The 26,334-nt window shown below is 36.5% G+C and overlaps 3 protein-coding genes across 3 annotated transcripts; 1 reads left to right on the forward strand and 2 right to left on the reverse strand.

Annotated features, from left to right (window-relative positions):
- Positions 1–216: 216 nt before the first annotated feature.
- AGD1 (ARF-GAP domain 1) lies at positions 217–11,671 on the reverse strand. Its single transcript, XM_088514264.1, is given in 21 exon segments — positions 217–549; positions 552–648; positions 755–1,014; positions 1,016–1,249; positions 2,689–2,782; positions 2,859–3,004; positions 3,968–4,303; positions 4,377–4,463; positions 4,641–4,865; positions 4,955–5,086; positions 5,179–5,394; positions 6,597–6,638; positions 6,744–6,839; positions 6,928–6,975; positions 7,099–7,164; positions 7,949–7,993; positions 8,813–8,875; positions 9,971–10,041; positions 10,482–10,582; positions 10,697–10,773; positions 11,429–11,671. Coding segments are annotated over 21 exon segments (2,508 nt in total). The 5' UTR covers positions 11,474–11,671; the 3' UTR covers positions 217–522.
- A 1,296-nt stretch (positions 11,672–12,967) lies between these two features.
- LOC132175822 (uncharacterized) lies at positions 12,968–16,001 on the forward strand. Its single transcript, XM_059587882.2, has 2 exons — positions 12,968–13,125; positions 13,644–16,001. Exon 2 carries the CDS (start codon positions 13,694–13,696, stop codon positions 15,848–15,850), a length of 2,157 nt encoding a protein of 718 aa, XP_059443865.2. The 5' UTR covers positions 12,968–13,125; positions 13,644–13,693; the 3' UTR covers positions 15,851–16,001.
- Positions 16,002–16,409: 408 nt separating this feature from the next.
- LOC132175459 (signal recognition particle-related / SRP-like protein) lies at positions 16,410–25,998 on the reverse strand. The gene is made up of 13 exons (XM_059587412.2): positions 25,817–25,998; positions 25,534–25,600; positions 25,283–25,393; positions 23,497–23,692; positions 23,009–23,094; positions 22,603–22,798; positions 21,256–21,367; positions 20,063–20,190; positions 19,726–19,932; positions 19,469–19,578; positions 17,994–18,123; positions 17,594–17,740; positions 16,410–16,764 (listed from the first exon to the last, which is right to left on the reverse strand). The coding sequence occupies exons 1-13, from the start codon at positions 25,905–25,907 to the stop codon at positions 16,543–16,545; spliced, it is 1,803 nt and encodes a 600-aa protein (XP_059443395.1). The 5' UTR covers positions 25,908–25,998; the 3' UTR covers positions 16,410–16,542.
- Between the last annotated feature and the right edge of the window lie 336 nt (positions 25,999–26,334).

A 26,334-nucleotide genomic window follows, 5' to 3' on the forward strand; every position in this document is an offset into this window, starting at 1 on the left:
GTAGATCCTCTCAAGCAAGCAGGTTGATATTTTCCAAAATAATTGTGTTTCTTTTTTAGGTACAATTCTGTTAAAATTACGAGATGATCAATGTATGGGAATTGGATTCTACTTCATATATATTCATGATTCATCTTCTACTACCCAATCAGGCAATCAACGTGGTCGATCATTATTTAATGATATTTTCAGTGGCTCCCAAAGGAAAGAGATATATCCGAACGAACACCAATTTCATTTTACAAAACTCCCATCATTTCCATTACAATCAAATTCCCAAATATAAGAAAGAAAAGAATCTTACATGATTCAACTGAAGCTCCGCTTCCTTCCTATAGCACATATTACAAAAATTGTGCTTATTTACAAAAGCAATCACTCTCTACTAGATTAATTAATATACACGTGTAAAGTGAAAGGGAAAAGACGCATGACCTAGGAAGCCAACTTGACAACTCGACAACTTTGGTCCTTCCCTCTAGAGGGAATCATTTCTCAGTTTTATGTAGAATTTTACTCTTACTAATTATCATTGCAATCTATTTCTCTGTTGTTAAGAGAGCAAGGACATCATCGCTGAAGTTTGATTCTGATACAAGCTTTGGAGGAGTATTACCCTCTCTGTCTACGGCTCGCGGGTCTGCTCCCCTGCAGATGATATTAATATTGTAGACATAAAAAGTTTGATGTCAATAGTGGAAGTTGGAACAGACCAGCAATTGCACCAACTACCAAGTAGAAAACTAAGAATTACCTTGTAAGAAGCATTTTTACAATTGCAGATCTGCCATTTATGATACAATAATGCAGGGGTGTCCGACCTCTCAAATCAGAAGCATTTATGTCTGCACCATACTGTAATAGTAATTCCACCATGCCAATATCACCAGTTTGGCAGGCCAGGTGCAGCAGATAACAGTCCTCTAGTCTCTCCGTGAGCTGATGATCTTCACTTTTACGTTTTGAATTCGTATTACTTGAGGAGGGTTTGTCCGAAGAGTTACCTGCAAAGCAAATCAAATTCATGGTAAAAGCTTTCCTGCTCTTCCAAATGCATTACTTCGGCCAGAGTTATTGACGTACCAAGTAATGCTTGCCCATGAATGGCATTGACATCTGCTTCCGAACTGACTATATGATGGTAAACTGCTTTCTTGTCATTAGCACGGACACATCCCCACACCTGTTCTGCCACTGAAAGGAGGTGCTGATTGTCCTTAATCTTGCGAACAAAAGCCTTCTCTGCATACTGCAATACAGGATACATCAATTATACTTCTCAAATGACAAAACCTATCAGGCTATTACCATACAAAAGTTTTTCTACCCAATAGTGAACATTATTAGAGAGCACACCATAATTAAACATCACAAGTTACAGAATATTAATATGCACATTAACCATGAATATATATGCACACCAGATGATAGTTGTGGGTGTAATCCATCTCTATAATTAAAATTCTAATTCACAGAGGAAGAAAAAAATTAAAGATGAACGAAGAAATAAGTGAAAACAGCATCTTAATGCTGGATTTATCTTGAGTAAACAGTAAAAAGAAAAGAAAAAAACAAGGATGGATTAGAATTTAGAAGTCAAATTAGTGTCGGCGTCAACCATGACCTTTGTAGACAGATATTACTGATAACTCTTTTGGTACTGATAATAGCATAGAAATAACATCCACATTTATTCCTCAATTACACCCTGAATGTGTTAAAACCAAGTTACAAGCACAGTCTCTTAACTTTCCTTGAGCAACACAGAAGCTTGCGGGGAAAAGTTTAAAAACTGAAACAAAGAATAATACAACAAATGAAGTACCTTTTTATCAGGGCACTAGAACCACACTTGACACACAGGGCAGAGACCCCAAAGGCACTGCTTAGCCCTCAGGTGGACTACATGGCCCTGCCTTGGGTCCAAAGGCCTGGTAGAGACTCCAAAAGGACTTAGCACCTGAATAGCCCCTCGTATGCCTGCCTTGGAGCCCAACTGGTCAAGCACAGTCCCTAAAGGGGCCACCTGGTGATTCATCACCTCTAAGAGCATTATCAATGTTGTTTTCTTTGAAGCAAGTTTGCTCTTCAAGAAGTGGAAAAACTCTCTTCAAGGAGAAACATGAAGGGAAAAGAGTACTTCCAAGATTTTTTCTCAAGTTTCTTCTTCTTTTGGCTTATAGCTAGCTTGTTTTTCCTATCTACTTATCCTAGATCTACTCTTGCCACAAGCAAAAGACAGATATATTGGTGTACTGAAGACTTAAACCACATTCCAGCAGTGGGCCCATGACAGGGCCTAAGGCAAGTGTGTAAGCTTGCTAATAACACTCGTATGCAAATGCTATGCAAGGGATAGACAAGAAAATTAGTCATCTCACAAGGTTCGGCATCAGGACAAATCCATGATCAACTTGATGTTCCAAATTCTGTCTCTTTTAAAGATCTCATATGTAATTCCTTTTAGATATAAATGTCCTCTTCGGTGTGAACAATACGGAGGGTCACTTAATCAGGAATCACCTTGCCATTGCTTCGATGAGACTACTATAGAAGTTTAAACCTATAAGCTATTATGATGGAATATAACTATATTTCTCTAACTTAAGCAGCTCTGCAAAAAGTAACTAGCCATGTGCCATTTTTAACAGCATATAGGCTGAACAACTGAATTCGTCAGAAGATTACCTTTGTGTGAATGAATTTCTCTTTTACTGAAATAGGATCATCATGTCTGGGTTTTCTCAGAAGAAACAGGTCCTTTCTATCAGACTTGGAAATGCTACATGAAAAGAACTAGCAACATATTAACATACAAACAAATTCGTTTTGGTTGAATCAAGTCACGCATTACTTACCCTTTACGCATTTCATCAGCCTGAAAAGTACTTTTTGAATGCAATAATTCCTCCCAAATTGAGTTTACATACATATTGCCCAGTGACATGAACAAATTTAAGACAGAAGGGTCCCAGACTTTTACATCAAGTGTCAATGATCTTACCTGCAAAAAATAATAATCCGCAAGAGCTTCAAATGATCGGATGGAAGAAAGCATGACATCATTAATGCAGATATGTATAAGACACAATTGAGATGAAGCCTGACAAAAAAAAAAAGCTAAGATCAACTCCTTCAAAATTACTTGCCCTGAATTATTTAGTTACACTAAGATTTGGTCAGGAATGATACTCTCAAGCTTGAAATATGCATGGCCTACCATATTTATAAGTTTTTTTTTTATTAGTTCATTTGTTCATACGAAGATGCTGGAGCCAGAGCCACAAATTACCTAGATAGGAAAAAATATCCAATTTAGAAGCCCAGGACAAGGCCTCTGGGTCCAACAAAAATTACGGAAACATTTCAGTCAGTGAAAGTGAGCCCATGGTAGTCCTTCAGGTCTTTAATTGTTATGCTACTGCAGCAGTAAAAAAATTAGTGTACTTTTGTCCTTTTGGTTTCATATAGCTATATCAAAACAACAGTTATGATATATTTTATCATAGGCCTGAGATTTAATATCGTTCAAGTTTTTGGTGAAATTCTCTCATTGAAGGGTATGGGAGATTATTTGAGATTCACAGATTATAAGTTTAGTTTGGATTGGATGCTCTCTTTCATTTTTATTCTAATTTGCCTCTTTCAATCTATTGTCCTTTCTTTTTTGTTTTTCAAACCTATATTTATTCACTGTGAACTAAACCAGACATAGAACTTCAATATAAAGCCACAAAAGCCCCAATGTTTTTCCCAACCCTAATCAGTCCTGCCATTTTCCACTGCAGGATGCAGGATCCTCCTGTGTGTTTAATAAAATAAATTTTAGAATTAGATTTTGACCCACACATAAAGGTTCATACTACCTAACCTCAAGCTTCAATTTAGAACCACTGCATTGAGCATGACCAATAATCTTGCAACATTAAATGAGGTAACGTTCTCAATGCAAGCCTGGACAACTTACCTTTGATATGTGTACACCAAGATTACGATGAACACCAGAACATTCAATGCATATGAGAATACCAAGGTTTAAGGATGCCCAATCTGGTTCAGGCGCACCACAATCGGCACATTTGTCATTCCCGCGCACCCTTCTGAGCACATCAATTGGCTTCCCATTTCTCATAATGTTCTTATGATTTTGAAAACTTCTGGATTCACGTAAATGATTATTACAGGGGAATTTCTTAGATGTATTCCCCACAGTAGCTGTCCGATCTAAATCAGAACTTTCTAATGAATCACTCTCACTGGCGGAGCAATGATCATCCATTCCCAAAGGCCAAGTAGACAAACCCTAACATATAATTGGTTTATAATCATTATAATGACTATAGAAACGCAAATGTTTGCAAAATCATAATATTTACCTTCTCAGGCACCTGGGAACTCAATAAGGAAGCAATTACTCCATTTATTTTTTCAATCCAGTCCTTTTGATCCAGTGCATTCTCTGCCTGCATTGCCAAGCAAATAAATGGTAAAAAAAAAAAAAAAGAAGAAGAAGAAAAGAAAAGAAAGAAACTCACTGCCCAATGAGTTAAGCAAGACTTAAGGTAAGATTATATTAGTACCATCGGATTAAAAAATGAAAACACTAATAATATGTTAAAAATGAATTTTAGGAAAAGTACCTGCAGAGTGTAGTTCTTTGATGGTGAAATAATCCTGAAGCAGAACCTTAAATCTGACTGCTCTGCATCTACCTTAATTGTTGATGTCAGCAGGTTCACAGTGTGACGTGCAACAGACTTTTCATCTTGCATACCACCATGGTAGTGACCAGAAAGCCACCGACTTAGAAGCCCAGAACCACCTTCAGATGAACTATTCCTATGTGCAGAAGTTGGACTCCCAGACTGAAACATTTAATAAGCTGTAAGGAAGATGAGAAGAGAAGCATATCAAGTTCAAACCATGATAAGTTATCTTCCGGGCAGTGGCTTACAGATGACGAGTTCCATGGTTTGCGATAGTAATACAGCATCCCTCGACTATCAAGAACAAAAAACCTTCTTTTCCAGTCACCCCTCAAGTTGGAGGATCGTTTTGAAAGATATCCTTGTCGAATCGTCTGAACCTGAAAATTTGTACTCTTTAGCTACAGAGATGCAGAACACAGAGTACAAAAGCATGTAGAAGAGAAGTAATAAACATCATGTCAGAAAATACCTTTCCTTGTGCAGCAGACTGCATCACACTGTCAATCACTTTATGTGATGTCCTAGTGAAAGGTTGCATACCATCTCCATTAGAAGCACCATGATAGACATTCAAGGACTGCCTAGATTGTCGATCAATCTGCCTTTTGTAGTCCCGCATCCTTTCACTGAGAGATTCCTGCTCATAGTTAGAGCTTTCTCTTGACTGTTGTGCATAAGCCAAAACCTGTGACACAACAGAACTGAACTTTGACATTTTTCCATTAAAAAAAACCAATAAAATTTAACAGAAACAAAACATAGAAACCCTGGAACAGAACTTTGTTGCTGCTAGTCAACCATGAAAACAAATCCCGGCCACTAATAAGAGACTACCATCATTTATTCCTAATGCATGTGGCTGATATTGTGACTGAGAGGTTGGAGATAAAGGGTAAAGGGAGAGTTTAATATTATCTTGTGAAGCTGGAGAAGGTGTTCTCCTGTCAATGTCGAGATTTGTCCTATACCAATCATTACCTCATAAAAAGTGGCATCTGAAAACTCTTTCAAATTGAAGAAATCATGGCAGTGTATTTTCAAGACCACGTGGAGGACCTCTTGTTGGCAATGCTACCACTTATTACTATGGTGGCTCGCTATCAACTATAAGGCTTGAGTGCACCCCATAGATCTTTCACATTATAAAGCTTCACGAACTATTGAATCATCTACTTCTATTAGTTTTTTAAGCATCTTGCTGTTATCCGTTATAAAGCAAAGGAGAAAGATGGCAGGACCTGGAGATTAAATCTAGCCATAAGAAGAATGCTTGGCTGATTTTTTTCTTTTTTTTTTGACAAGTTCACTTAATGATTTTTCCTTAAGATTGCACAAACAAGGTTTTTTGGTCTTAAAGGCAAGATTTTCAAAGCTCAAAACCTTTGGCTGTTTGTCAGGAATTGTAGAAAGAGAAGAATGCAGGAGACACCTAAGACTCTAATATTTAGAGGAAGAAATTCCATCTCCTTAATGGGTTTCTGTATTGGAATTTTCTTTTAGGCATTTGGTCCTAAAGAAAGATGCTTCAACAGCCTTCCGCATACCAAGTTGCCACCACCTCAGATAAGTTATGTACCAAAAGCATAGTGTCACGTCAAGAGTCTGTCCAGCAAAATAGATGAAGAGATCTAATTCTAAAAAAAAAATTAATATCCATTTTTTGATTTAAGCTTCATGGGAGTGCATTTGTGTGATTTGTGAGGAAGATGAGCTGTACAAATGATTCTAAGCTAGAATTGTCAACCACAGGAGGGGTGAGATGTCTGTTGTAGTAGCTACTTGATTCTTTTCTTGAAAATTTTAACTTATGAACAAAGCTGGGTATATTATTCCAGATAATCCACATTTACTCTCAATTTATAGAGAAAATATTATTGATAAAAGAACCTGATTAATAAAAGGCTCCATCTGCTGCAATAGCTCGAATCCCTGCAAGGAAAAAAAAGAAAAAAGAAAAAAAGAAGCAGCATAAATTATTATTTTTTTCACTCAGACAGGATAAATCAGTTGGTATCATATAATCGTCTTACAGACCTGTTTGAAGTATCGAAGGTGAGCATCCATCACACCACTAATAGACTCCAAAAACTCAAACCTCTTTTTGGCCTCAACATTGGAAAGGACACTGACCTGGGCATGGAGTATGCTATATTAGTAAGCCTAACTGCTGTATTGCAACTATGTTCAAATCAAAATAACCTTGCGAAAAATAAGTTACCAGATTGAAGCGGGCTTGCTCAAATGAAGATCTTGCAACACGCGATTCCTGGAATGTCTCTCTACCAAATTAGATTTGAAGATAATGGTTACCCATAGCAAATTATCTGATCAATATATGCACCAGAAGGAACAGTTATATAAGTCAGAGATAGAATAATGTTGGATATACCTCCTCTATGCCTGCAGCAATATCCATCCTAGTGCTCTTCCTCAATGACAGAAACTTCTCGCGTGCCTGTGGCACAGATGAGAATTGGCATTATATCTACAATTAAGTGATACAAGTTTGAATTCAACAGCATCAGCTTCATATAATTCTCCGTACATGTCAGCCCTCAAATTTATTTAGAACACCTTCTGCAACTCTCAATTGAACCTCATTCAGATGTTGAGAAATTTTTTTTATCCATTTAGCAAGACGGGAATTAACTTAGGGATCAAGTCATTCTACTTCCTGTGAGGAAAGTAACCTGTAAAAGAGTTGAGCATTTAATATATATCAAACAAGAGTTGGGTCCTTTTCTAGCAATTCCTTCTCCATTTTTAATACTGGTTTGTAAATAGTGGTTTTTGTTCCCTCGTAAACTGAGTCTCAAAAATCAATTGTATGTAAATATCTCCATATCTCCACTGAGTGACATATTCAATATTCAGGGGTCTTTATAGTGGCTTGAGATGTCAAAATGTATACCAAGCTATTCAAGACATCAATTCACATTTTTAGTTTTTCTATAACAAGTTCAACTAAAAAATGAACAAAGAATACAGTGATTCCTAAAAAATGACCACTTTAGATAATCACAGTTACGAAACCACTTTGCATAAAAAAGATGAAAATTTGAAGAGAAGCAACTCTATTATGAAGGGTAAAAAGGCACCAGACATCACATCTTTAATGAAAGTAAAGATAAATTGAAGGACAAGAATTATTGAGTTTAAGAAGAAATAGTCAAGAATATACTTCTAATATTGTGAAACTTTTCTAATATTATTGTGAACTTTTCAGAAATGAAACCCACCTGATCATATGTAAGGGAAGCCTTGTCAAAACGCTTTCGGGCTTCCTGCATGAATATAAGATTAGTTATTGCAAAATGAAAAATTGAATTTGCTCAGACATGTAATGCAGATAAGAGAAGGCTACTTCAATGGGTGGACAATGAAAACAAGCTGTTGAACCAACACCGGGTAATCTGAAAACCAAGGAATGAATATACACACATGCACATAGAAGCACACACAAACAAATAAAATTTTCCAAGTGTTGTCTCGTGGAAAAAATTTAGCCACATTGCATAAATGCACAATTTTTGTTGCCTCTCACACTTCAATATCACAGGTTACCCACTGTCCTGATGAAAGTCAAGTTTGAGAATGCCACACTCAAGTATAAGACCATCCCAGAGTTTGTTGGTTATTGTGTGTAAGCTAGTCATTAAGAGAGTGACATATTAGTAGGCAAAACATGACTACTTAGTCTAAAAAACATGATGAGATGTCATGGAAAACTATCAAATGACCAAGAAATCAAGAAGAAAAAAGATGGGGAAATTTTTTAGTCAATTGGCAGTGTCCACTGACTTGAAACACAAGACACAACTACCAAGGATGCCATTCAGGCATCAGCTTTGGCTCTCGTCTCCTATGGTCTATCAAATGGATGCAACAGATACATTTTTTTCTTCTTTTAAATCTATAAATCTTCCAAGTATGCTATTACAGCAAACCAGTGGAAGCATGGCATCTCAATGGGAAGGGTGGGATTAGAGAATCAGTTCTTCAAGAAAGGGGCGAGGGGGGAGGGGGGGACTTGTGTAAGCAATATGTTAAGTTGATCAAATATGTCATTATTCTATACAGCATGTATTGTAAACAAATTATACCTTGACATCATGGAGGTCATCATTGACAAAGTTTACTAACCGATCATTTAGCATGTGCTCTACCTGTCAAAGCCAATTAAAGATGGTCATTGAAGCACTATCATATTCCCTATATCCTATAGAAAAATAAAAAATAAAAATAGCAAGCAGTACATGTCTAAGATCACCACATCCACATGACCACATGGCTATGATCCTATAAGCTTTTGTAGTCAGAAAATATACAGAGAAATCATCTGTAAATAACAATTGAATATTGCCTCTATTTCTGATATACTGAGACATTGTGATGGAGCAACCATTGCTTGGTTATGGAAGAAACATCCTCTTTGGAAGCCTAAGACCAAGCAAAACCAAGCAAGGCACCTTTTTGGTCCAAGAGCACGTGTCCATGTTTAGTTAATTAGGTCAATAATATTTTAATTCCTTTTATCTTTGGGGTTTTTAGAAACAAGGGTATTTTCATGATTCTATAATTGCTAATTATGGGCCTTGGGTTTATTATTAATAATCTTATATTGTTTACACATTATTATGTGTGGGCCTGATCCAATCCCTTCAAGTTTTTACTTCAAGAAACAGTCATCTTCACCATTTAACCCTATCTTTACAAACTCTTATTCATACGAACCCTACTATAATCCACATTCTTTATGCAAACTCAAAAGATATTGTTCTATAAACCATTGCCCTAAAATCCCAACTTTCAGCCCTACAGCCCACCATAAAACACACAAATATATTTCTCTAAATCTGTCCTATGTTACTTAGTAAATGCATCTCTGCATTGGCAATATGTGCTTCTCAAAAAGCATATCAAGGAACCGTAAATAAGTAAGATGGTGGAAGGTAACTGGAACAGACATAAAAGTGCTGCTTGTCAAATTACTTTTGCTCCACTTGCCTACCATTACAAGAAATACCCATACTGTAAACAATTTAAGACGGATAATTTTTAACAAATTTATGAGATAGGGAGGATGGTATAAACAATAAATGGCATCAAGATCCTTCCATAATAATGTCCAAGTGGTAATTTTGGGCATACACCTAAATAGCATGTGTAAAAAAGCAACGCAAGATGACAGTACGGAAATGGGGTTAGGAGTGCGATAATAACACACTAACAATCGTAATTACAAGCCAACGAGTTACTACCTGTGACCGAAGAACTTCCTTGTATGTCCCAATTTCTCTAAAAGCAATTGTGAATTTTGTCATAACAGGGCCTAAGAAAACCAATGTGAATTTATCAGAATCAACAGCAAACAAACATAATGAGCTAAGTACCACGCTTCTTGGCGAATTTTAAAAGTAGTTTTACCAGTCGAAAAACCAGCAGTATCTACAAAAAAATAGAAATAAGGTACATAACAACCAGCCATAGAAGAATCCAGTCAAACTTGGCCTCACTTGTCGAGGGCTAGTGTAAGCTCATTCACTAGCCTAAAAGTATGAAGCACAAACACAAGTCTTAGCTCAATCTATGAAATATCCAATCTCAAGCACTGCAATGCAATGCATGGCTTACATAGGCTGAAATCAATCTTTAATGTTGATTAACTGCTAATATATATCTTCAGGAACTATTGCCTTAAGTTGGCACACCACAAAAAGACTTTAGTTGAATAGCCATGTCCGAGGTGAGAAAATAAATCAAAGGACATACCTCCCAAAGCAACAAAAAGAGGATCGTAATGCCCTCCTCCAAAATTTTCTAGCGAACTTGCAAAAGCAATGTCCATATCATATCCCTCTCCAAGCCCTTCTCTGAAAATTAAATAGTGTTAAGCATATAGATCTTTCAAAACATGAGGCCTATGGAAAAACTCTGATTTTGTTTAGTAGAGCAGTAAGGGACGAAAGTTAAATTTTGAAACCCACGTATACTTTCGACACCCTTTGTAAAACTTTAAACATCTTGTCCTCAATAAATCTGCACTTTCTTCCAAGCATTGTGTCTGCATCACCAAACAATAATCTGTTAGTTCAGAGCTTTTAGCACAAACGGAGAACACAGACGCACATGATACATGCAATGCATAACAATATCAAAAGAAAAAAGGAAAGTTAGAGAAACTTAAAAACACAGAGTCGCCCGGCTCCATACTTTTTAAGCAATAAGTGCGCCTCTATTTCACTGCTTAGCATTAGTTGGTCGCATGCAACCTTCTATATGGAACATAACATCCCACTACTACACATTTTCTTACATAGGGAAGCAATTTTTGCATGAGGAATACATTGTGTAAAAGCATGACAATGAAGCATAAGGCTTTGGATAAAGCAATTCTTGCCTAAAAGCTACATTGTGTGTGGTAAGCTACAACAAACAAGTTAACCCCATTAAACCATCCTTCTTCCTTCATTACATTATCCCAATAACCACTTATTTAACCAAAAAAAGGCTATTGCAGCATCTAAAACCGCACCATACGAGCGTTGAATCAACTCGCATACTTTTTTCGCATCTGGGTATTTGTTATTTAGACAAGTATCGCAAAGAGAGCCAAATTCTAAGAGAAAGAAAAAGAAAAATCACCTAAAAATTAGTGAAAAGTAAGATTCAAGGGAAATATATATATATATATAGAGAGAGAGAGAGAGAGAGAGAACCTGTTGGCGGAACATAGGCGAATCGTCGAGTTTGGAGAAATGCATGTTGGAGGAAATGAGAAATCTGTGTTTGCAGAGAAATGGCAATCTATAATCCGGTGAGTTCAGGAAGAGAAGAAGGCATTTAGTAATGGAGTGGATTGGTTTGTGGGGGATTTAAAATGTAAAGAAAGAAAGGGAGGTGGGAGGTGAGCGCATTTGGAGGGCGTTTTTGGTGTTCATATTTCAACTACACCGATTTTTAATGGCTGTCACTCCAAATTATTCTCACCCGCCTTTTTTTTTTTTTCTTTTCTTCTCTCTCTCTCTCTCTCTTCACCCTTTTTCAACTGTCACGCTCTTTCTCTCTCTCTTTTTCTTTTCTTTTTTTAAAGGCAATATCATAATATTAACATTAATAATAAAAAATTAATAAAAGGAAGAATAATTTTTTTTTTCCGAGAAGTACATGATTTATTAATTAGCATGTGAAAATCACATTTTTTTAATATAATTATTTACAAAAACATGTGAAAATTCGATCTAGAGATGTACAACAGTTTTGTAACCCGTATTAAAGAAAATTTTTGTTTTAAAAAGAAAGGGATAGGAACCCAACAAGAACCCTAGTACATTTAAAACATTGTGAAAAATAAAAACTAAATGATATGGTCTCGTTGTTCTTTACCAAAATGTCAAAGAATAACGACAGTTTGTGAAGCGGTCCAATGATTAGATTGTTGTATATGAGATTTACAACAGAAAAGCATGCATTGACAATGACTACGATAAAGTGGACAATGAAGATCACTCCTAACAAAATAGGAAACTTAAACCTTTAATCTCACTTCATCAACCCATTTTCAATGCGACATGAAAATGGAAAAGGCATTGAACCCAAAGTGTAGATGCTTCTCTCTCCATTTGGAATGGCTGACTTTTGTTTTATCGAAGTTTAAATGATTTTATAAATCTTTGGATTTAAAATGAAGTGTCACAATTAATAATTGGAGAATCTCAAATTTCTCCTCAATTATAGGAGATCTCAATTCGATATAATGTCATAATAGTCCATTTAATAGTTCTATGTATTCTTTCTTACATTTTTTTTTTTTTCTTCTATTCAACTTCGGAAAAAGGAAAGAGGGAGAAACAAAAAATACAAAAACAAATTACAAAGGACAGTCTTTGCCACTCCTAATTCTTAAAGCCGAAAGAAAAGAAGAGTCATGCTTTCTTCTTTCTTACATTTAAAGCTATTAAATTTATACGTCTAAAAGACAAGTCAATGCTACTCTTAACACTACATGTGTAAGAAATAGGAGGAGACATATATCATAAGTTGACAGATTACAATATATTTTGTTGATTGTCAGTGAAATTGTTAGATTATTACATTTAACAATGTTATATAATTTAAAAATTTTAAATAATGTGATAAAACATATATAACATTAAATCTATAAAATCTAATTTATATTTCGTATTAACCTATACTTTCCATGACGTGGGGGTGCGTGGTTCGCCACTGGAATTAATTGTACCAAATGCTTCCGGCGTGGTATTTCCGGAGTACCACCATTGATTCTTTGTTCTGACAGCTGGGAATTGTGTACTCTTAACTTTACTTTGCGAGACGAGAAAGACGACGAGAGCTTGAAGATCAGAAAGGTGTAGCTTCTATTCTGAATTCAATTCACGCCTCTTGTCGCAACAGGGTATTTTCTCTTTCCTTATTTATGGGACTTTTTTTTTTTTTGTTGGTCCATTGCACTTCAGTTTAAGGTCTCTGTTCTATTGTTGCGTTTTGGATAAGAAAAATTCCTCCTTTTTCATTGTTTGCAGTTATTTTTTATGATTCAATTGCTTTTTGGTTATCTCTGGGCTCATATGTTTGTTGCCTATATATATCCAACCGTTTTGTTACTTTTCGTATTGGGAGAACATTACAATTTACAGGGTGACCCTCATGCTTTTTCCTTCTGTGGGTTGTTTACGGAAGCGGAGGATTAGATTTAGGAGGACCCTTTGCGTTGAAGTTGGGCTCATTGGGGTTGCTGACAGGCATTGTAGGCTGGTTCTTATTCTTATTTTATTTTTGTGTTTGATTCTTTGGAGCCTGGTGTGGGATTTAAAGTTTGTAATGCTGTGGTAAGCTTGCAAGTTGTAATGATCCATAAAATTCCATGTTCTTTTTTTCTATTTTCTGGGGTTTATAGATTGATTTTCATTGCAGTATCAATACTTGGCCCATTTGGAATCACTAAATTTGGGGATATTTGGAGGATGCCAGACTACTTGGATCGAGATAAGGTGAAGGCTCTTCAAGAAAAGGGAGAGGCTGAACAAAAAATGATGAGTAGTGACTATAGCGGTGCGAGGGATAAATTACTCAGAGCACTGCAGCTTTTTCCAGCTATCGATGGCATTGGCTCAATGGTGGCTCTCTGTGACATACTATCTGCTGCCAGTAACAAGTTTTCTGGTCAAGGAATTGATTACTACTGGGTTCTTCAGCTTCCACCTTCATCTAGTTTCTCTGCTGTTAAAGATCGTTACCGGAGGCTCCTTGCCTTGTTGCAACCCATCAGGAAAAAGTTCTCGGACACCCATTTGGCTCTGAAATTTGTAGAAGACGCATTTTCCATTCTATCTAACCCTGAGAAGCGTTCTGCGTATGATTTGGAAAGGGCTGCAACTATGGAAGATTATGCATCTGTTAATGTAAAAGCTTTATACCATCAAGATAAGGCAGCTACGATATTTTCAGAAGGTATAGGAACTCTGCAATTCAAACTCCAAAATTTTTGTGACTTTGACCAACAACATGGTGGAATTATTTGTCGACAACCACTCAGTAAGGTTTCTGCTGACTTGCATTCTAAAGGGAAGATTGGAGCAGACATAGATATGTCTATAGACAGTATAAATTCGTCAACAACATCACGACCAACAAATCTTCAGGAGAAATCATTTCTTTCTTCAATAGCTTTGGCACAGAAAAGCCATTGTCAGGACTTCTTTAACTTTGAGAATGGTAGAAGAACCGAGCATTTCAAGCCAGGTCAGATATGGGCAGCTCAATATAGAGCAAATTTAAGTAACTTTCGGTATGCTCGAGTCGATCACAATTCTGCAGGAGCAGTTCTCCTTAAATGGTTAAAGCCAATCCCTGTTAGTGTTGGCGAGAAAAGATGGTGTGATGCAGGCTTACCTGTTGCTTGTGGGTCATTTGAATTGAATCCTGAGTTGAATAGTGAGGAGAGCTGGCCAATGGTTCCATCCTACAAATGTTCTTGGGATCATGGTGGGACAGATGAAGAATTTGAAATTTACCCAAGAGAAGGTGAGATTTGGGCACTGTATAAGGATTGGAACCTTGATGGGTGGGTCTATAATCCTAGTTATGTGGAAGGATGCAAATTTCAGTTGGTTGAAATCATACATTTTTCAAAATATTTAGGTTCAGATGGTGCATGTTTGGTAAGGGTAGACGGTTTCAAAAACATTTTTGAGAGACAAACAATTGGAGGGAGTTCTGTCACTTTCCACATCCCTCCAAGAAATTTGTACATATTCTCTCATAATGTCCCAGCATATAGGTTTAAGGGTGGAGAAATTGATAAAGTTGTTGAAGGGATGTTTGAGCTTGACCAATTGGCTTTACCTGAAGTTATGATTAATGAGATTGAATCCCCAAAAGCACCAAAGAATTGGAATGCTGCTAGTGTTTTTAGCCATAATCCATTGGGAGGGCATCCTTCCTTGAAGTCATATCCAGAGGAGCAACTCTTGATGCCCAGTTGGTCTTCAAATGATTTTGCCATTGGTCAGGTATGGGCTCTGTACAGTGGAAAAGATTTTTTGCCTAGGCAATACACTAGAATAGATAATTTGATTTCTGAAAGCCAAATATGTGTGACTTTCTTAGAAGCTCTACCCACTTTTGACCATGAGATTGCTTGGAAGAAAGAAAAGCTACCCATTGTATCTGGGATGTTTGAGGTCAGTGGAACTAGTGTCAACCTTGAAATGTCACTGTTCTCCTATTTAGTCAACAGCCAAAAAAACAATGGTCAGCCACTCTACGAAATTTACCCGCTAAAAGGTGAGGTTTGGGCTTTGTACAAGAACTGGAATAGCAAATGGAAGCGCTCTGATTATGAAAATTCCCAATGCCAGGTTGTCCAAATTCTGTCAGATTTGAGTGAGGGGGATGTGATAACAATAGCTAGGCTAACAGAGGTGAAGGGTTGGCTAACTTTCTTTCATAGGCAACAAGTTGATGAGTTTAAGCTGATTCATGTAGTTTCCAAAAAAGAGATGTTTAGTTTCTCTCATCAAATCCCTGCTTTCCGAGTGCCTGGAATTGGGAGATATGGCATTCCAGAAAGCTCTTGGCATTTGGAACCAAATGCTCTACCTCCCAAGCGCAGGAACTGATTCCAGAAGAAACCTCGTGGCATTGCAACATATGGTCTTGAACATGAATTCTAACCATCTCTACCTCTTGTAATTATAGCCTCCCTCTGTAGATGAAATGATGAAATGTGAAGCAGGATGTCACCCATTAATAGTATGCGGTACATATTTTATTTTGAACAAACAACTTTTGTGATACAAATTATCTCTTAAAGCACTTCTGAAACTAAACTCTTAAAGCTTTTGACCCCACTTCCTATTGTGCTTGCTTCGTTTTAGGCTGGTCTATGTTCTCTACAAAGTGAGGCAAATTCTAAGCAATTCACTTACAGAAATTTGTATCCCAAGTCATAAACTCTGCAAGCATAGTAATCTTATGGCGTGAACTATCGAACTTCTATGAATTATAACCCAAGACAAGCGAGCTCAAAGGACATCATAAGCGTGAGGAAGTTACAGCCAATACAACAGTGATAATTCATAATATTTCAAATCTTATTCTCTTTTTCTCCGCAGCAGTCAAAACTAATGAAAGGAAGTTACTGTCTTTTTTGTTAACCACTCTGTTAAGTTTAAAAAGTAAAAAGCCCAAAAATTTCATTGCACAATGTTCCAAAATTCAGGGGAAAAAATCTCAATCCATGTCAAGGCTTTAAATACAGTTGCAGGAATTCCTCAAATGTGAATCTAGTATAACCGGACCGAACGATAATTCATCGCCATAGCCTACTTATGAAGCCCTTCTTGTCTTTCTTCATCCTATTCTCAAGAGATGGGAAATCGATATAATTGAAGGCAAGGTCAAGAACAATCGGATTGCGAGGGATTGCTTGGAAGGCAGGAGGGAAGACTTCAATGCGCGAAACAGCTTTGACATTTGAATCACCAACTGCTGACTCATAACTGTCCAGTTTCTCAAGAAGGAATTTCTCCAGCTGAAACAAATTGAAATCAGAATGTCACACCTATGGTAGAATATACAGGCCAACACATAGTAGAATGTTTTCTTATACAAGCATTTCAAATATACTGAAGTATGTCCTGTTTATTACACAAACACACAAAGAATATAAATAATACATCTATTGCAAACTAACTTATCAAAAAAAAAAAAATACATCTATTGCAAACTATTCTAAATAATGCATTCCTACTGTCCTTTGGGTATCATTTGTGTAGGAAAACAATAATAGCATCAAAACAATCATTCGATGCTAAAAGAAATTCGTCACCATAATCCACACAAAAAATGGTTCACACGCAATTGTTATAAACAATTACTAATTACCTAAAGTTAAACTTGCTTTTAACAAGTCACTGAAAATCATGGATGCTACTCTTGTGCAAAGGTCCATTGTTCATTCAAGCATAAGGACACCAGAATAGCAACTGCTGTAACCATCCAAGAAAAGGCCACATCGACAACTCTAGATGGACCATTATATGCGCAAACCATATGACAGGGATTACATAGTTATTACAGAGAACTTCGGCATGTTACCATTGGTCAGAATGGCTCAGATTTATGAATGCATACAAGTTTAAATCAAGATTTCTTCAGAAGCCTGATTATAAACAGACAACCTCCTCATTGAGATGGAAGACACCGAGTATACAGTTCTCATATATAGTTGACAAAAATGATAAACTGAGAAAAGCCATTAGTCTAATGAGCCAGCAATTTTGTTCCCAATGGTCCTCTACATAAAAGTCTGGTTATCTTCTGAGAAAAATAGTAATTAAAAAAAAAAATCTTAAAAGTACCTTCTTGTCAGCTACTGTTAATGACATATTAGAGATTCTTTTTGAGAGATTCTCTGGAGCCTTCACCTCCTCCATGATCCCTTTTGCATGCTCTATACAACTGTTAGATCTGCACTCGTCACACAACATCTTCAATTCTTTGATTATCTGTTATACAAAAAAATAGAGGTATTAGATAAGGAGTCAATAACAGAAAGATTGAAAATTTCAGAACAAGTAAACTAGGAGCAGAGGCCCAGGAGGAAACCAAATGGGCAAAGCCACCCCAGAGACATACGTGGAAGAGCGTAATAATAAGTTACAACAAAGTGGATGGCAGCATTTGCATTTAACAGTATGGATGTCGAGCATTTCATTCAATCGGTGCAAAAAAGATTGATACCCAGACACATACACAAACCTGATCACTCTCATTCAAAGTTTGGAATTTCTGTAGGGTATCCTCAGCAAGAGATCGTGCACGGGAGTATAATGCATAGGCTTCCGCCCTCTTTCCAGCCAAGCTGTAAGATTTTGCCAAGTAGAAGCACCTGCCAAGAGGATGAGAGGCCCATGAATTAATTTGAGCTGGGAACAGCCAAAAAAACAATTTCCAAAATCAATTAGAAGTGTATCTGAGGTATGTTCGTGAATCAGGCACAGCCTTATTACAGTAAACTGTCAGCAGAATAATATTACAGGATTTCATACCTTCCAACACGTAAAAGAAGAAAAGGACATACCGATAAATTTGGTATTATAAATAGACATACAATTCATTCAAAGTGCTAACTGCACTAAGGGCTTGATTGGGTGTGCGTTTGAGGGGCATAAAGTATGTTTAACATTCAAAAAGTCTGTTTAAAGAAAAAGTACCCGTTTGGTAAAAAAATTGAAAGCATTTTTAAGGGACCAAAAATGGCCAAAACGCATTTTTGGCAAAAGCTTAAAAATGAAGCTTTTGCCAAAAAACACTTTTTGATTTAAAAACTCTATTTCGCAAATGCAATCTCAAACATGCTTTAAATAGTATAATCAATGAATATGACCCTCCGATGGCAGAATAAGGCAAACAATGGCACAAATAAGAACACAGATCATGAATGTTGTTCATAAAAAAGAATATTATAGTTGAATCTTTCAGAAAAACAAAATTCAACAGATACAAAATTACATGAATACCTTAACAATGCCAAACGGTGCTAAACCAAAAATATGACACTCAGAACAAGACACCATAAGCATCGCTCTCAATCTGCTCAGAACTGATAATTTAAGGATCTAGACTAGCTAATGGTTTCCTTATCTATATGCATACTTAAAAGGATGAAGTCTACATTTCATATAAATAAATCACATGCTCCAAAATTGTAATGCAAATATTTTAATATGGTACAGAGTGTTGAGAGGTTAAGAAACAAGTCCATCAGAAGAGCATAACTGTAATGAGGATGCTAATATGGATGGCTCGAAAGAAAAGGCCACAATAAAAATTAATAAATTAAAAAAAACCCGTTAAAGCAAAGGCTTACAACTACATCCACAAAAAGTTCATTTTTCAAAAGGCCTACAACAGCAAGGAGAAAGATGGCGGGGATTATTGTCTTAAGACAATATTGCATTGAAAAGAACAATTTCAAATTTGAATAAGACATAGGTGCAACCATTTAGATAGTTGGAGGACCAGCGATTCATCGAATCTTGTAGATCTGGTTAATTTTTTAAATTGAAAAAGCTTATAAGGTGATTGTCTCTTTTGTATACTTTATGTGTACGAGGGCCTCGCCCTTTTCTTTCAATAAAAATGTTATTCATCAAGAAAGTTGCAGGACCAGCAATTGAGCTAAATAAAGCATGTCCCAAATAAGTAAAACAAAAAGCTCAGAGAAAGCAAACCTTTCTGCTCGGAAGGACAAACTTTTGAGTGCACACTCTTCAGAAAACGCCAATTCTTCTGGTTTTCTATCTCTTCCAGAATTGACTAAGTCTGAAAGATCAGCTGTATTCTGCCAAATATAACATCAATTATTCACAAGGTTTTCTATTAATTGGAGGCTAGCATCTAGCAACTTCAGGTGTACATTTTAAAGCATCATTATATGAAAAAAAAAAATGTAAAAAATGTAAAAAATAAATAAATAGAGCTAGTTAACCTGTAACAAGAGATCATATAAGCGAACAAGCTCTTCAGGTTTAGTAACTTTCTCATTTTTGTCGTCACGACGCCTAGAGAGTTTACTCTTTGCAATGCTAACCAATAACTGGTTGCGCTCAATGGTTCTTTGTCCTAATACAGCACTAACAGCTTTATCAAGACCATTTAAGTCATCTTTCACGTTTTCAGCATTACCTGCACTGGCCTAGAATATACAGTGCATCAGGGAAGCAATCCAAAAGATATACAGTAGGATAGAATCATGTGAAAACGATTAAACAAATGGACCTCAATTTCTGACAAAAATAGTGACATTATTAAGCAACTCTTCATACCAAGTCACTACGAATGCAGCTCCTGGCCTCATGATATGCAGTAAAAATTTTGTCAAAGATGGCTAGTCTTTTCTCTGCTGGGAGTGAATCTGCTGCTGGATCATGTAACTCTTTCTCCAATTCTTGAGCTGAACAAGTTTGTCAGATACCACAAAACTTGAGACTGTTTAAACTATAAAAGTAAACCAAATTTTAAGGGAAGAAATAAAAAGCGCACAGCATATAACCGTGTTTTGCACACATTTCATAAAGTTGCAAGAAGCACCAGTTAAGGAAGAGAAAAAGGTACAGTTTTCACAAACAAGATGGTCATGTAAAATACAATCCTCCACAAGTATCCAATTGTGACTAGACCTGTCAGAAGACTTATCGCAGTTTAAGTCAAAGAAGAAAAGTGATTGAATGCAGGCAAACTGCAAGAATAACGAGAAAACATGAGAGGCTAGTCTTAGGTTCCATTAACATCCGGAAGGTTTTGCAGATTTCATACCAACATGAATCAGAGATACTCAAAAACAGCAAGCTGAATTCTGCATGACTGAATTTCTATCGGGTGTCCTAATCAGGGCTTACAACAGAACCTGTTATAGGCCAATTTCTGTAACTGAAGATTACCAAAGAACTCAACCAAACCTCCTACTATAATGAAAAGCATAAAAACATGTAATGCTAATTCCTTTTCAAAAAACTATCAGCATGTTCATGTTAATTATCAACTTTACCAAATCCAACCTTGTCAAACTCCCATACAAAAATTTCCTCATCAATAAACTTTTTCCAAACTAATCACTTCTAAACAATTTTCAATAAATTTAAATCTTACAATTGACAATGTTTTATTTAACGGAAAATTGGCCTTCAGCATGTCTGCTAAGATAACCTGCGACAATATGGTTGTGGTGGTGTTCTATACATTTCACTCATGAGCCTAATAACAACATTTCCAGTGTATTACTAGTAGCGCAATAATGTATTAGAATTACTAGTTATGACCATCGATTTGAGCACTGAATCCAGCTCGACTCTCCTGTTCAGAAAGATTATCAACTAGACTTATCAGTTACCAGTCAATAAAGGGAGACTACGAGAGCAAGCATAAATAATTTGATGAGACCAAAAGAGAAAACCATATAACAATAACAAAATTTGTTTACTCCAAAAGTATGGCACCATTCTAAATTGTTATCACTAACCTTTTAAAATGGCAACCCGAGTTTTTGCATTGGATATTGGAAACCTGTGACCAAGCCAATGAAACTCCGTCATGGAAGCAGCTTGTTGAGATCTTGCCTCTGCCATAACAGCCTGAAATCAAGACAGTGAATTTGATCGGTGTAATAAACAAGCCTCTAAAAGAAATGGAAAAATCCTCAGTACTTCCAACTTGAATTAACAGGATAAAACAGATACCATTTTAGAAAGACTAATATCAAATAACGGTTTATCACAAAAAGTTAAATCACCATGGCCCTTGCTCAGGTTGAAATGAGGTGGATGGGGTTGAATTAGGTGTTACTTCCCATAAGCAAGCAGCTTAAGGGTTTCACTTTAATAACCAGGTCTTTGATAACAAGTTACTATAAATAATTTCCTTCTAAAAACAAGTTAACATAATTTATTAACTTCAGTTTTTTTTTTTTTTTTTTGAACAAGTAGTTGACCCCGAGTGAATGGGGAAGGGAAGATTTGAACTAGTAACCTCCGCTTTGTGAGGTGTGGTCCCCAACCAATTGAGCTAACCCCTCCTTAGAGTATTAAGTTCAGTTTTCTGAATCATGAAAAGAGAAGTGTATGCATCAAGTCCTTTATTAACTTAAAAAAAAAAAAAAAAAAAAGGGATCACTGAAAAACTGAGGTTGGGAGTGCTTTAGAAAGACCAAGAAAGAAGCTTAGAACACATTATCCAAACTACTTTCACAAAGAGGCATGGTGGATCAACTTATCAATCAAAAATCAGGGAAAACACTCATAAATCACATTATGATCACACTAAAAAGCGACAGCAACCAGTATACTAATGGTGGGCAGAACTCTGCATATCAGAATCATGAAAGCTTCTGTTTTCTGATGAATCTTTAACTGCAATTGGATGCAGGGAAAATGAACCAAAACACAGTAAACATAAACCAGTCTACCCTCAATAAATCTAACAAAATTAAATTTATTTTGAATGTAGTTGATAAATTAAATTTTTAAGAGATTGTTGGAGCTCTAAGACCACTAGGTCCAGGGTATATGCCTCCCCACCTCGCAAGATTTAAGAAGATTCCTTAAACCAAGTTTTATAACTAGGTTAATAGCAAATATAGACATTTTGAAGTTTATAACAGGGTATGATAGCTACATGGGTGCAAGAGCATCTTGATAATCAGACTGAGCCTCATCAACTGTTCTATAAGGTACCATTCGTCCTGAAAATGAATCAATTTTCAAATGGGTAACAAGACACTTGATTATAGCCAAAAGTCACTGCCTGGAAGACATTGAAAGAACCAAATATGCATCATTCATGGCTTCCTTTTTAAGATAACAAAACTCACCTCCAATTTAGCTTTGAAAAGATCCAGGGCAGGACCTTCCATCTCTCCGATGTGTAGAAGTTCAGAGGCTTGTAAATTTGATTCACCAACTTTGTGTAGGCAGTAACGAATACTAGGCTCTAGCTCCTCAACGCGCTCTCGACACAAAACTTGATTCTCTAGGTCTCCATATTTGCCAAGTTCCTCATAAACAGCCCTATAAGATTATTACTAAAGTTAAACAGCCAAAACATCCATCACGAGAAAAGAATAGGGAGGGCATAAAGTTTTGAAGTGACCAAAAAGGAACATCTCAAGGGATTTCCAAGACAAAGCTCAACTCAACATTAAATTGATAGTCAAATTTGTTTCTAACAACAAATTAGCAATAGTATGTGTTGGTATATTCACAATGACAAGGATGCACCTGGCACTTTTGAAATTCATCAATGCTGTGTCCCAGTTCTGGTCTTGTTCAAACAACAAGTTTCCTTTCATATAGGAGGCATAAGCCTACATATTGAAAATAAAAAATTAGCAAAATGAAAATCGGAGAAGTCACCCAACACTTTATTAGCTGAAACATAGTTCTCAAAACACAATATATAAAACAGAAGTACCAAAGCATTCACAATCCAAAACAACTAGGCAGCAATTTGATGATCAAGAAAATATGGTAAAGAATTGATAGACAGACGAGAGTTACATAGACAGCATGTAGTTTTGAATTCCTGTATGGCTCACATATAATGCAATGCTCCCTTACGCATGACATTTTCAAAAAATAGCCCCCCCCCCCCCCCCCCCCCAAAAAAAAAAAGAAAAAGAAAAAGAAAATTGAGATTTTCAGCTTTTAGCTGTTCACAAGCAACATTGTAAAGAAACTTGACAATGAAAACTATGTTGCAGACAGACCTCAGCTTCTAATGATGTTCTGGAATCTCCCTTGATTGCACACAACTGAGAAAACAGAGTAGCCCATTTAACAGCCTTCCTCATCCTACCAATCAAATAGATGCGCTGACGTGCATTTGGACCATCTGGAAGCTGTCTCTTCTCCATGGCATGGCTCCAAGCTCTCTCTGCCGTATAAAGAACGAGATGAAGATACCTATTTTGGATCCAAATAATGTAAACTGTTAAACTTGGAAAAATTTATTTAAAAAAAATGAGAGCTCCCAGCCTTTTTTTTTTTTTTTTTCCAACTGTTATAATAGGTTTATATGCTGGACTAATAGAGCCATAAAACTAGAAGACATCTACAATCAATCTACAGCAGCCCGATCCTAACGAAAGTAGTTTACATGTCATCGAAGCAAGCGAATGCCACCTTCGACTACATAAAAAATAGTTGTTTGAAATTAGCAGATCAAGCAACCACCATTCGCCCATTACATTGATTTTTTTTATAAGTAATTGAAATATCATTAAAAACGAAACCTCAGTCGAGGTACACAAAAAGTATACAAGAGAAACGCCTAGCTAGAAGGAGAAAAACGAACAAGAAAATCATTAAAATTAATCTCCTAAGGAGCTACAAACACAGCAGTCCAAATATAAAGAGAATTAAAGAAAGAGAACTTAAGCTCCTCTAACATCCTCTCGTGGTCCTCGAATATTGGATCATTCATTTCCCTTCACTAGCACCAAAGAAGGCAAGAAGGCGCCATTTTACTGGCAAGTGAACAGGCAACTACCTAACTAGGCATAACCAAGGACAACCCAAAGCGACAGAAAAAAGCATTCCATAAGGCACAAGCAACCTTACAATGGAGTAGAAGATGGTTCAAAGACTCCCCATTCCTCTTGCTCAAATAACACCTATTGACCACAATGACATGGCGAGGTTGTCCATGGTAAGGATCTTCCGAAAGACCACCAACCAAGCGAAAAAAGCCACTCTAAGGAACCTTGGTCCGCCATATACTCTTCCAGGGAAAATGAGTGCCATCATTACAGACAAAGACTTTGTAGGAGCACCATGAACACCGCTTTTTTTGAAGGTACCCACCAAAGCTTGCCTTCTCTTTCCCATCTCACTCCATGGTAATACAATAAATTGAAGAATGTAGCAAAGACATCCACATCCCAGTCGTGAGTAGCTCGCTCTAATGAAGCTAACATTCCACTTAGGGGAACAACTAGAAAGCTCCGAATGAATTGCTATTGAAGCATCCTTCCCAGAAGCTTGCCTCACACTACACAACACATCGTACGAGAATCTATTCTTTAAGCCGTTTCCCAGCTTAAATCTAGTATAAGTAGAAAACATCCCCCACCCCCTCCTGATATTCTTCCATGACCCCACTCCAAACGGCCAAGGGGGCTCAAAATAACACCATCCACCCCACAACCTGCCATGTTTAGCATCCACAGCAACTCTCCACCATGCCCCTCTCTCATGCACAAAGCACCAAAACCATTTCTCTAAAAGAGCATGACTAAGCATCCTTAAGTTCCGACTCCCCAACCCTCCCTCAAGCAACTTAAAATAAGCCAAATAACCATATTAAATTCAGTCAAATGTTTGTAACTCAGTATCTAAAACTTTGATTCGTTCTCATCTGGGACTTCTACTCATCTCAACAACCAATAGACGAGATTTGGGAAAAATAATAATAAACTTTCAAAAGCAAGCATTTTGAAGCATGCAACTTTCATACTAATTCCATTCAATGTAAATGATAAGCAATATACACACCTAACTTCAGTCACAGTTGATTCAGTTATGGCTCTTCGGGTGTATTTACCACGGCCATGGGTGAACTTGAGTGATTTGCACAATCTCCTCAAACGAGCCGTGCAATACCTCCTGTAAATCCAAAATGATTCATTCCAATCACCAACTTTACCCAGATTGAATAGCCACAACTTGTACTTAAATAAATTTATAAAATACTGGCAAAAAAAGCCCTAAATGCCTGAAATCAGAAGAAGCTTAAATGCATGTACCGATAACGAGTGTAATCTCCATGCCGCAATCCATGCTGCATCTGAGCAGATTTCAAGAGCTGCAACACTGAGAACAAATATGATTCGAAGTCAGAATTTGTCTGATATGTCACTATGCGTTTGGTTGCTGAGAATATTAGGCGAAAGAAAACGAAGTAACAAAATGTCGAGCATTATATTGACGTAGGTGAAATGCGGCAGATTAAGTTTCTATGAATCAAATTTGGGAGTGTGTAACCAAGAAGTAAGGTTTCAATCTTTTCTTGAATTGAGAAAAACGAACCGTTGATTGAGAATTTGGGGCTGATTTGATCGGCAACGTTGGGCTTTGAGTTGTCGATTTCCATCGCCGACGCCTCGCTCTGCTTCCCCATCAAATTACCTTTTGCGCAGTTTGGTTGCTCCGACAAATCCCACGAGAAGAAAAACCCAACTATTGTTGCCTAACCAAACGTAGTCGTTTCGCTTCTCGTGGCCAGCCAAACGTTAGAGTGTTTTGTTTTTTCGAAATTTTCCATATTTAATCTTCTAAAATCTGATCGATCCATTGTATTTGTAGCCCTTTTCAAAGTATACAAATTTTAAAAATTAAAAATGTTACCATCATTAAGATTAATAAGTTTTTTTTTTTTTCAAATGGAATATGCATTTTATTTTATTATATTTAATGATATACATGATGGTATGTAATTTTAAATTTTAAATAATTACTTAAAAAAAAAATATTACAATATATACATTATGTGATAATATATACAGTATTAAATTTAATCTTAACTATAAAATAGATTATCTCCATTT

This window comes from Corylus avellana, chromosome 3 (genome assembly GCF_965113065.1).
Source record: "Corylus avellana chromosome 3, dhCorAvel1.hap1.2, whole genome shotgun sequence".
Lineage (NCBI taxonomy): Eukaryota > Viridiplantae > Streptophyta > Magnoliopsida > Fagales > Betulaceae > Corylus > Corylus avellana.

Coding starts and splice junctions, on each gene's coding strand:
- LOC132175822 (XM_059587882.2), top strand. CDS start 13,694: ATGCCAGACTACTTGGATCGAGATAAGGTGAAGGCTCTTCAAGAAAAG.
- LOC132175459 (XM_059587412.2), bottom strand. CDS start 25,907: ATGGGGAAGCAGAGCGAGGCGTCGGCGATGGAAATCGACAACTCAAAG. Junction 25,394..25,533: donor GGAGATTACACTCGTTATCG/GTACATGCATTT, acceptor TTGGATTTACAG/GAGGTATTGCACGGCTCGTT. Junction 17,741..17,993: donor CTTTGAATGAGAGTGATCAG/GTTTGTGTATGT, acceptor TTTGTATAACAG/ATAATCAAAGAATTGAAGAT.